The 11323-nt window shown below is 53.9% G+C and overlaps 2 protein-coding genes across 2 annotated transcripts; one reads left to right on the forward strand and one right to left on the reverse strand.

Annotated features, from left to right (window-relative positions):
* Window positions 1-25: 25 nt before the first annotated feature.
* Window positions 26-2103, reverse strand: Odf3b (outer dense fiber of sperm tails 3B). Its single transcript, XM_052748656.1, has 6 exons — window positions 1656-2103; window positions 1233-1436; window positions 894-998; window positions 659-780; window positions 297-437; window positions 26-161 (listed from the first exon to the last, which is right to left on the reverse strand). The coding sequence occupies exons 1-6, from the start codon at window positions 1762-1764 to the stop codon at window positions 81-83; spliced, it is 762 nt and encodes a 253-aa protein (XP_052604616.1). The 5' UTR covers window positions 1765-2103; the 3' UTR covers window positions 26-80.
* Window positions 2104-5962: 3859 nt separating this feature from the next.
* Window positions 5963-9763, forward strand: Klhdc7b (kelch domain containing 7B). The gene has a single exon (XM_052747498.1). The coding sequence runs from the start codon at window positions 5963-5965 to the stop codon at window positions 9761-9763; it is 3801 nt and encodes a 1266-aa protein (XP_052603458.1).
* Window positions 9764-11323: the final 1560 nt, after the last annotated feature.

The following is an 11323-nucleotide window of genomic DNA, read 5'->3' on the forward strand; positions in this document are numbered from 1 at the left end:
GCGAAGAGAGAGAAGCACACACAGCGCTGGCTTGAAAAGCTTTAAGCAAACAACCGAGGGCCTGTGCGCGCCTGCTGGCATCAGTCGTTCACGCGGGGTATCATGGGGGCCAGATAGTCTGAGTGCCTGATTCCGAAGCTCCAGCCACGAGGCTTCCGGTGCTGCGGGCCCAGGAGACGCCGCTGACCTTACCAAGCCAGCCGTTTGGCTTCACACAGGAATGCCTGTCCCCCGGGGACCCTGTCTTAGCCCTCAGACCCTCATCCCCTGCCCCTTGACCCTGGACTCCAGACCACCTCGTCCACGCTGTAGCTTGCGGGTCCTGGCCTCTGAGTGCTTTCTTGGGGTACTGAAGTCCGCGGCAGCATCGTGAACTGCGGGGCTCGGTTCTTGTAGACCCCGGGGTTCACAACGTGGTAGGCACACGGGCCTGGGGTCTAGGAGGACAGGAGGAGGGTGGTGGGTCCAGCCTTCATTCCTTGTGAGCTTCTCCCCTGCCCCAAGCTAGAATCTCACTGTGTACCCCAGGCTGGCTTTGAACTCACAATCCTCCTGCCTCAGTTTCCTGAGTGGTGGAGTGCCAGGCGTCCTTCACCACCCCCATCGCCACTGACCCTCTTGATTACTAGAGACGTTCGGCTGGCAGCCCTTTCCCCACCTTGCTGAGGTCCTCGAAGCAGCTGCCCACAGAGCTGCGGCCGTAGATGGAGTAAGTTGGGGCTGAGACTTTGCCTATGACACGTGGGCCCAAGAGCGAAGGCACAGTGTAGGACCCAGGGCCTAAGGAGGAGCCAGCAAGAGGTTATGTTGGACCAATCTCCTTGCCTTTACGGCAGACTGCCGGTTGGGGTGTGGGAGGGTCCCTAGTGCTGGATCCAGCCCTCCGGCCTCACCTGGGGTTTGTTGCTTCGTGAGAATGCCCCAGTTTCGGGGAGCGATGGTATGCCGGGGAGCGCTGGGGTACGTCGCGTTTCCCGAGCGTTCTGGGAAGTACCTGCCTAGGGGATGGACCAAGAGTGTGGGCCAGAACTGGGGTGGGGTGGGGTGGGGTGAGGTATGGGGAGCCTAGCCTGGGATCTTGGCACTAGGGAGAAATTGGAGCCACAGTGAGGTTCGGGTTTCTGGGTATGGGGAGGAGGTTCCCGGGATTCTGGGTTTGGGTGGGGAGTTCCCCAGTGGGCTTCCTCGGAGGCAGTTCCACCACGGGGAGACCCGTGCCCCAGGGTGCTGACCCGGTCCCGGAGTGAGGAAGGGCGCTGTGTGGCGTAGGCGACCATAGATGGAGAATGCTGGGGCGCCGTCGGTGCCGCGCACGGTCATGCGGGCGGGCACCAGATGGCTCGGCCCCGGCCCGCAGGTTGTGTGCTGCAAGGGCAGGCGCGAGCCGAAGGTGAAGGCGGGGGCGCGCGGCCGAGACGGGTCATGCAGTTTGTAACCTGCGGGAGCATCCCCGCGTCACCTTCGCGGTGCACAGCGGCCGCCAGCTCCTTTCCCTCGCCCTTGTCACCCAGGCAGTCCCCAGCACAAAACCTCCTATCTTTTGGCCTCCCTTTTTGCTCCGGGCACAGTCCTCCGGTTCCTGGATTCCAGACACCAGTGTAGACCGCCCACAGTCCCACCTTCCCTACTTCCTCCCCAGTATCCGCCCTGGCTACCGGTGTTCGGTGGCAGCTTGTATTTGGGCCCCGGGCCTCTGTAGAGCGCCGCGATGGGGCCGCGGGGCCGATGTGGCCGCCAAGTGCCGACCCAGACTTCTGAGCCCATGGCGCAGGCGGGGGCGCTTATGGCTTGCAGCACCTGTGGACAGAACTCGTAGGAGAGAGGCTGCCCCAGCTCCACTCAGAACCAGCACGACCGAGGGCAAGGCCTAACATGTATCCCAGGGCACCCGGAAAACAAACAGTAGTTTCCTAGGCTGGGAGGCGGGTGCACTGGGGGCAGGATCAAGCTTCAAAGCCATCTCTTGGCCTCCTGTCCCAGGGACTTCAGTGCTAGTGTTTTAAGTACAGGCCAAGTTTGGACCCAGACATTGGAAAGAGAATGGCCTGGAGTTTCTGGGTGGGAGAGGGGTTTTAGAGGTGTTGGGAAAGGATGTCCTGGGAAGGGGCCTTGCAGGGGCACAGGGTGCCCCGAGGAAAGGCCGGGAGATGCACTGACCTGCGGTGGTGGTTACCCTCTTGAGAAAGCATAGCAGAGCAGCTTGACAACCGTTTCATCAAACTCTCAGACCCCATTATGTCCCGTCTTGCTTCCTGGCAACCAGAGTAAGTGCCTGGCCCCACCCTCCGGTGCCTTCAGCCCTACCATCTGATCTGATCGCCTGCCCCTGCGGGGACTGTGTGCTGGGCCACAGGCCAGTGCACCCATTCCAGAGTTAGACAGATCTGCAGACGAAAAAACAAACTTAAGAATAAAGGAATACTACAGAAAGCTCAGTTTAATTATGTATCTATGTAAGCCCACGAAATATTTGCAAAAACTACTGTTTTTGTCCAGAAAATAATACAAGTTGAATGGAGAGACAACAAGGCATGATTGTATCACACTCCAATACAAATTCTCAATGAACAATTTTTTTAAGAAAACAAAATTTGCCGGGCGGTGGTGGCGCACGCCTTTAATCCCAGCACTCGGGAGGCAGAGGCCGGCGGATCTCTGTGAGTTCGAGGCCAGCCTGGGCTACCAAGTGAGTTCCAGGAAAGGCGCAAAGCTACACAGAGAAACCCTGTCTCGAAAAAAAAAAAAAAAAAAAAAAAAAAAAAAAAAAAAAAAAAAAAAGAAAACAAAATTTAAAACTTCGGGATTAAAGTCGGGCCGTGGTGGCGCACGCCTTTAATTCCAGCACTTGGGAGGCAGAGCCAGGCCGATCTCTGGGAGTTCGAGGCCAGCCTGGTCTACAGAGCGAGATCCAGACAGGCTCAAAAACTACACAGAGAAACCCTGTCTCGAAAAACAAAAACAAAACAAAAACCACTTTGGGATTAAAAGGAAACTCAAACCTTGAGTTACAAATAATATAAAATACTTGAGGAAAACTGTATAGGATACTGCTGAAGTTGTATTCAGAGAAAAATTTGTAGCCCTAAGAGAACTGTTAGTAAAAATTTTAATGTTTAATGACATTTAGAATTCATTTTACAAGTAGGGAAAAAACAAAAACCAAACCAAACCACAGCAGAAAAAAAGAAAAAGAAAAACAGTGGAGTAAGTCTGTATTTCTAACTTGGGCAAGAGGATCCTCAAGTTCAAGGCCAGCCTGGGATACATAGTAAGATCATGCCTCAATAAAAACAAAATAAAATGCAACAAAAAGGTACTAACAAAACAGGCAAAGTGATAAATATCTATTGATGACACTTCAGGGAGCTTGGTAAAGGCAAAAATAATAGCCAACAAAATTAGATACCAGGCTACATGTGGTGGCACACACCTGATATCCCTGTGCTCAGGATGCAAAGACAGGTTGGATCTCTGTGAGTTCAAGGCCAGCCTAGTCTACACAATGAGTCTCTAGAGTCCCTTATGTATAGAATCTGCAAATGAGGGTAGTTTATCTTTTCCTATTTGTGTCCATTTTATTCCTTCTTTTGTTTTATTGCTATAGCTAAGACTGTAAGAAATATGCTGAATAAAAGTGAAGAAAGTAGCCGGGCAGTGGTGGCGCACGCCTTTAATCCCAGCACTCGGGAGGCAGAGCCAGGTGGATCTCTGTGAGTTCGAGGCCAGCCTGGGCTACCAAGTGAGTTCCAGGAAAGGCGCAAAGCTACACAGAGAAACCCTGTCTCAAAAAACCAAAAAAAAAAGTGAAGAAAGTAATCATTCTGTCTTTTGTAGAAATGCTTTCTTTTTGTAGAAATGCTTTTTTGTAGAAAGCATTTTAGTGGAAATGCTTTCATGTTTTTTCTTTTTAGTATGATGTTGGCTGTTTATTTAGTATATGTTTGTCATATATAGTCTTTATTGTGTTAAAATATATCCCATCTGTTCCTAGTTTCTTTGGGGATTTTATCAAAAAAGGATATTGGATTTTGCCAAAAGCCTTTTCTGCATCTATTGAGATGACCTTGTGACTTCTGTCTTTGAGGCCATCTATGTTTGTATTATTAATTGATTCACATATGTTGCCGAGCCATCTCTCCAGCTTATGATTTACATTTCTATTTCACTAATTTTTGTTGTGATAGATCTTGATTATTTCTTTCCATTTACTGCCTTTTTTTTTTTTTTTTGGAGACAGACTTCCTATATAGTCTGGCTGTCCTGGAGCTCACTATGTAGACCAGACTGGCCAAAAACTCACAAGAGATCCCCCTGCCTCTCCCTCCCGAGCCCCCCACATGACCCTCATTCTTTGTGGGTTTGTTTGTGTTGATTTTTGCATCCCCTCTCCCCTCTGTGACCTTCCTGGCTCTTGAACTCCCCTGGATCTTCAGAAGCTGTGTGGAGCTGGCAAGGTACTGATGAGCCCATAAAGAGGTACAGAGAAAGCGCCAACTACATCTATTGAAGGTCCAGGGTCTACAAACTTAACTGGGGAGCCTGAGAGCGGGACAGAGAACAAAGGCAAGAAGGTCCTCCGCTGGTTGAAGTCCACCTTAAGGTGCAGGGCTCACCCCATCCTCTCTCTGTCACTTAATAGTTCTGTGGGAAGCCGGGATGGGACCAGGCCAGATGAGATACTTGAGGCTCAGCAGAGCCCAGGCTAGGTGCCAGGGACACTCTTGCCACCTCCTTGATGCCTAAGTCAAGGAGTCCTTGGGTCCATTGTGTTCCAGAGGAAGAAAAGGTCCACTTCTTGTTGGGAGAGCTACCTTTATTCTGGGGACTCCAATCTCTTTTTCGGTGTGTCTGGGTCCTCCCTGGTAAATAAATGTCTGAAGACTCACTCCTGATATGGATCTCAGTGATGAGCAGATAGGGAAGGCCCTTCCCTGGTATCCACATGCCATTCCGTGAGAACCAAACTGGGTGAGGAGGTGGGATGGAGAGTGATTTGGTTCAGATAGGAAAGGTTTAGGAGAGGATACGTGGGAACTGGACTGGTAGGGCACCTGGGCCAGAGAGGGTTTCTGAAGGCTCTGGGCACAGGTTGATGGAGTGACTGGAGGAGAGGCTATGCCCTGCGCTTTTCTGAGGCATGCTGGGGCGGTACATGAGCAGGCTAAGAGAGTGAAAGGAGGCCCCACCCACATTTACGTTGGGGTGGAAAGACTGGCCCCAGAGGGAGACTGAACGGTTAGGTTTTCTTCATTCTTTCTCACTTTCATTTTTTTCCCTCTTGACTTGAAAACTACTTTATCTTGGAGCAATGTTTGGAGGAGGGAGGACGAGACCTTCACTTGTCCCACACTCAGATGCTAACTCACATGACCCCCATGTCCCGGGGTCTCCATGTTCAGTCTGAGAGCCCACCAAAATAACCACCCCCACACCCTTCCCTGGTGGCCATGGTGGAATTGGCCTCTCCGGTTTCTGGTAATTTCATCAGGGCTGCATCATGTTGCTAAGGCCCGAGATAACATCTCCCCGTGTGGTAACCCTTCCTTGTCAGAGCTCTTGTGTAGCCTCTAGGGTGTAGGGTGATTTGGGGATATGAGGGTCTTTAAGGCAGAAGACAGTGGAGTGGAATGCTGGCAGTGTGTCCAGGGACACTTTCATTTGTCCCTAGGATCCTGAGCAAAGAAGGAGGGGGAAGGGGCTGGGATTGGGGTTCACAACCAGGGCAGGCTGCGGTAGACCACAGGCTCTCTTGATGTGTCTAGCTGGGTTTGCTGGCAAGCCTGCACACCGGAATGCCAGCAGGTGTCCCTCAGGGGCCTAGAGCATCAGTCCACCTTAACAGGGCTGTCCCAGGGGAGCTGCGTGCAGTGCCATCTGCACAGCCAGCAGCCCAAGCTGGGTGTGGGGCATACAGAGCTGCCAGCCAGAACGGGCTGCTCACAGCAGGTCTGCAATCTGCACCATGCTCCAGGGCGCTGTAGACGCTGGTGGGCCCCTCTGGGGCTGGGATGAGGATGGAGATGATGACTGGGATGGGGCCGTCCTCACCTTGCTGGCACTAGCTGTGGTAGCCGCCATGGCACTGGCTCTGCAGTGGTTTGGCTCCAGGCAGGACCAGGAGGCACAAAGCTCAGCATCCACAGCTCTGGGTGTGCAGCCCGCTCAGGCAGGAGGAGTCAGGTTGGCCCTGCACCCCAAGTCCAAGGACAGTGATGCCACTGAGGGGCAGAGCAAAGGACAGGAGGAAGCAGAGGCTCCTGGAGATGGCCAGAGAAGACCAGCTACAGCGAGGGCCCAGGACCCGGAGCCGTCAAGAGGCAGAAGTATGGCCTCAGATGCCTGGCTTTCACTCAAGACACCTGGAGAGGTGGCCAGCAGAGGGACCACCCCAGCCGCCCTGGGAAAGAAAAGAAGGGAGCCACCCGGGCCAGGAACTTCCTTTCAGGGTCACCATGAAGCAAGGGATATTCCTGTCCCCATCATGATCCGCTTTACCCCTCGAAGTCCTGATAGCAAAACAGAGATGCAGGTAGAGGCCATTGGCACCTGTGGTAGAGGGGCAGCTCAGCAGGGCCCGGTCCATACAGAGCAACCGGACACCAGCCCTTGGCACCTGCCCGTTGGGCCTCCCGGCCCGCCAGGGAGAAGCCTAGGCAGCTTGCGTAGGCGGCGTCGACGGCCCGGTGCCAGCTCAGGAGACAGACCCTGCCGTCCTCTAAAGCTGGACCCTCTTCGCCTGGGCACTGTGGTGAGTGTGTGGGATGCTGTGGATATGGCAGCCGCGGCCAGCCAGGACATCTGCACCAGCAGTTCCCTTGCAGGTCCCTCATCGCTCCACTCAGACAGGGGGCTCAAGGGTCCTGAGGAAACAGGCCTAGCGGATGTTATGGATGGTCGACCTCGGGTGGACTCCAAGGACGTGTGTGGGAGGAGCAGCCTTCCGCTCTCTCCCACCAGCACGGCAGGCTCAGGGGCTAAGGATGGTGAGAGCAGAGAGCCTGGGTCCCCTACCCCTAGGGAGACTCAGGGGAGCCTGGCTGGTGAGGAAGCCTGGCCCCGGGAGAGTGGGGCAGCTGCTGTCACCAGCAACTTCAGCCCCTCCCAAGGTGCCTTGCCAGAAGAGCTGCACCCTGAGGCTTCTGAAGTGGACCGAATCGCTGACCAGAGCAAGATGGAGAAACTAAGAGAGGGCCACCTCCTTGGCAAAGGGAGAGGGTCCGGTCAAGGCGAGCAGAGAGCTGGCAGTCCAGCTGCTGCCCAGAGGCTTGTGCGTATCACGGATGTGACCAAGTCCACTGGTGGCCTCAACTGCACCCCCTCCCACAGCCTTCCAGCCTCTCCTCTGACCCGAGAAACCGAGCTGGTTCCATCTTCTGCCACGGCGGTGCATTCCAGCCCTGGGTTTCTCCATGCAGCTTCTCCCCTTGCTCCTTTAAACAATTTGCCCCTGGAAGTTAGCCAGGGTCCTTCAGGTGGTGAAAATCGCAAAGCAGGGCTAGCCTCCCTTCCAACCCAAACTTTAGCCTCAGCAGGAGCCTCAGCTTCAGCCCCAGAAGCAACCCAAGTACCATCCTTAACATCACCCCCAACCCCAGCCCCATCCTTAACCCCAGCCCCAGTTACAGCCTTAACCCCAATCTCAACACCAACCCCATCTCTAACATCACTCCCTACCCCATCCCCAACTGAAGCGACAGCCTTAACCCCAGTCTCAACACCAACCCCATCTCTAACATCACTCCCTACCCCATCCCCAACTGCAGCGACAGCCTTAACCCCAATCTCAACACCAACCCCATCCCCAGCATCACCCTCAACTCCAGCCTCTGCCCAAGCTCCTGCAGTGGACAGTGGGCCGAGGCCTATGTCTAGTGGGTCTAGTGTGGGCCTGTCCAAGAGTTCCCTGGAAGGGCGAGTCTCAGCCAGCTGGGGAAACCTTATTACCATGGTTCTTAGAAGTCACCCCTTCCCTAGGCAAGAAAAGGCAGATAGTAGTGCCCCAAGGGCAGATCCTCAGAGTCCTGCTGGGCCCAGCACATCCACATACTTGAAAGATGGACAGCCAGGTCCCCCCTCTGAAGGGGCCATCTCCAGCCTCCAGGACAAACATAGACCACCGTCGGTCTTAGTCACACCAGTAGGTTCAGAGGGCCTAGCTGAGGGTAGATGTGAAACACAACCAGTGAGCATGGAGACTAACGTGTCTTCCACTCCAGACCCTAGAGGAGACGGAACCAAGGAGAAAAGTCTAGACTCTCTGCCCCCAGCTGCAAAGCCTGTGGCTGTCTCACAGTTCCCTGGGCTGGCACGGCCTGCTCCTGGACCATCTACTATGAAGCAGGATGCTCAGCCCATCCCTCAGCCTCGGCAACGGAGGAAACGTAGCATAGCTCAGAGCTCTGAACAGATACTCACTCTCGAAGTACCCCAGCAGCCCCAGGGGCAGGTGCTAAAGGAGGGAGCCAGACCTGCAGGCGGCAGGGCAGTCCTCACAGAGAAGCAGAAAGAGACACAAAAGCTTATGATTTTTCTGCAGAAGCCTGGTAGTTGGGGAGTGGTGGACGGGCATCAGAAGTCCTGCTCACAGGCTTCACAGCCTCCCACAACGATGGCGCTGTGGCCCCCAAAGCTAGACCTAGGCAGCTGCTTGGAGGTTTTGGCTTTTGCCCAGCAGCATGGAGAGTTGGGTTTAGCCCAGGAGACCTACATCTTGATGAGCAACAACTTGCTGCATGTTCTGGGAGACCCACACCTCTACCGACAGCTGAGTGGAGCTGACAGGGAACGCATCCTGAACCTGCGGACCTGCCAGGGCCAGACAGTGCTGGGGGTCCTTGTGCTGCCCAGCCTTTACCAGGTGAGCCGCTCAGGGCTCACAAGGGGCCCTCATGGTGAGGAGGCTCCTGCAACCGGGCCTGAGCATTTGCATCTTCACACATACCTCCATGTGTTCAACCCACAAGAGAATGTGTGGCGGCCCCTGACTCAAGTACCAGAGGAGGTCCCACTCCGGGGATGTGGTCTCTGCACGATGCATAACTATCTGTTTCTGGCAGGTGGCATCAGAGGTTCTGGTACTAAGGCTGTCTGCTCTAACAAGGTGTTCTGCTACAACCCTCTGACCAACATTTGGAGCCAGGTTCGGCCCATGCAGCAAGCACGGGCCCAGCTCAAGTTGGTGGCTCTGGACGGGATGCTTTATGCCATTGGTGGTGAGTGCCTATACAGCATGGAGCGCTATGACCCACGCACAGATACCTGGACCTTGAGAGCATCCCTCCCTGAGGGCACCTTCCCTGTGGCCCACGAGGCTGTGGTCTGCCGAGGAGATATCTACGTCACAGGGGGTCATCTCTTTTACCGCTTGCTCAGATACAGCCCAGTCAAAGACTCATGGGATGAGTGCCCTTACAGTGCCAGCCACCGACGCTCCAGTGATATGGTAGCACTCGGGGGCTTCCTATACCGCTTTGACTTGTTGCGGGGTGTAGGTGCTGCGGTGATGCGCTACAACACAGTGACAGGGTCCTGGAGCCGGGCTGCCTCCCTGCCCCTGCCTGACCCTGCCCCACTCCACTGCACAGTACTGGGCAACACCATTTACTGTCTCAACCACCAGGTCACAGCTACCTTCACAGTTTCGGAGGGGACTGCCCAGTTCCAGGCCAAGGAGCTGCAGCCCTTTCCCCTGGGAAGTAAGGGAGTCCTCTATCCATTCACTCTGACTTTGCCCCCCAAGACCTGGTTACAGACCACACTCTGAGTGCTGGGAAAACAACTTTGTGGCTACTCTCCAGAGAAACCCTTCTCTGGGTGGGTCTGAGTGGACCTGGGGCATGGGAAGAAGCCTAGGAGCAGAACTTTCTGCTCTTGTGCCCAAAGCTCCCCCTGTCAAGTTAAGGGTTGTGAATTCTCTCTGAAGTGCAATCCCTTCTAACCCACCCTTGGAGCCCTGGCTATCTTAGTCCCTCTTGGCTCCCCTATACCCGCTGGTTTTGGCCCCAGGTCCCACCTGCTGAGGATGTCTTGTCTTCATCACAACCCTGTCTGAGGGATTCTTTGAGCCCCCTATGCTCCCCCAAGATGGAAAATGAAACAGAGCTCCTTAGGAAACATCCCCTCTCTGGGATTTTTCCTATCCTGAGGCCCTTTAGGAGTCTGGGTATGATCAGGCGGTGGTGGGGCAAGCCTTTAATCCCAGCACTCAGGAATTCAGAAGGCAGGGGCAGGAGGATCTCTGTGAGTTCGAGGCCAGTCTGGTCTACAGAGTGAGTTCCAGGACAGCCAAAGCTACACAGAGAAACCCTGTCTCGAAAAACAAAACAAAACAAACAAACAAAAAAAAAAAAAAGAAAGAAAAAAAAAAGAGGAAGTGTCTGGGTCTGAATGGCACCTGAATGTCTTATACCTTGATTGGACAATCACTCTTCTGCCCACAGTCCCAGCCCAGATTGGATCAGGACCATTTGACACGTTGTGAGCCTCTCTCCAACTCTCTAGACCCCCACACTGCTTCTTTCAAGCTCTCCTCTAGATGAGCCCTTCATTTTACTCTAGTAATACCTGTTGTTACCTGTGTGAACCAGGAGAGGCACTGAATACTCCTCTGGACACCTGTCATTCAGGAGATCCATGGCAACAGGATTCCAGTGGCCATCTGGCCTGGTGCCTGGGGCAAACCACATTTGAAATGACATGCTTTCTTCTTCACCCACTGAAGTCCACTTTAGGCAGGGAGAGAAATCTGAGTTCTGCTGCTTGTCCTGGCCTGCAACCTGGTTGGTCCCAACTGGGCCATTTTCTGCATTAAAAAAAAAAAGGAAATTTGGGGCTGGAGAGATGACTCAGTGGTCAAGAGCACTGGTTACTCTTCCAGAGGGCCCAGGTTTGAGTCCTAGAATCCACATAGTGGCTCACAACTGTCTGTAACCCCATTCCTGGGGATCTGACACCCTCTTCTGGTCTTTGTGGGCACTGAATACACATGGTACACAAACATCCATGCAGTCCAAACACCCATCCACATAAAATAATAAATATTTTCAAAAGAAATGATTTCCTGTTATTGTGAGGGAAATGCGTGTGTCGTGGTGCAGGTGAAGAGGTCAGAGGACAGCTAGCTCTGTGGAATTGCTTTTCTCCTCATCCCTCTGTGTAGTCCTGGGGACTGCACGCAGTCTTGAGTGGGGGTGCCTGTGTCTGCAATCCCACCAGCCCCATTTCCCCTCCTTTTGTTCGACACTTAGAACAGCTGACACCAATAGGTGTTTGGCCCACTGGAAGCATCCTCCTCACACACTTGTCATGTTTTGCTCACAGAGTC

The sequence above is a fragment of the Peromyscus californicus genome, unplaced genomic scaffold (genome assembly GCF_007827085.1).
Source record: "Peromyscus californicus insignis strain IS unplaced genomic scaffold, ASM782708v3 Scaffold_20__1_contigs__length_68692818, whole genome shotgun sequence".
Taxonomy (NCBI): Eukaryota; Metazoa; Chordata; class Mammalia; order Rodentia; family Cricetidae; genus Peromyscus; species Peromyscus californicus.

Bases quoted from the DNA above. Each gene is read 5' to 3' on its own strand.
- Odf3b (XM_052748656.1), bottom strand. From the start codon at position 1,764: ATGGGCTCAGAAGTCTGGGTCGGCACTTGGCGGCCACATCGGCCCCGC. The intron at 999-1,232 runs GTCAGCACCCTG...TCCATCCCCTAG, and splicing joins CTTCCTCACTCCGGGACCGG to GCAGGTACTTCCCAGAACGC. The intron at 781-893 runs GTGAGGCCGGAG...GCTCCTCCTTAG, and splicing joins CACGAAGCAACAAACCCCAG to GCCCTGGGTCCTACACTGTG.
- Klhdc7b (XM_052747498.1), top strand. From the start codon at position 5,963: ATGCTCCAGGGCGCTGTAGACGCTGGTGGGCCCCTCTGGGGCTGGGAT.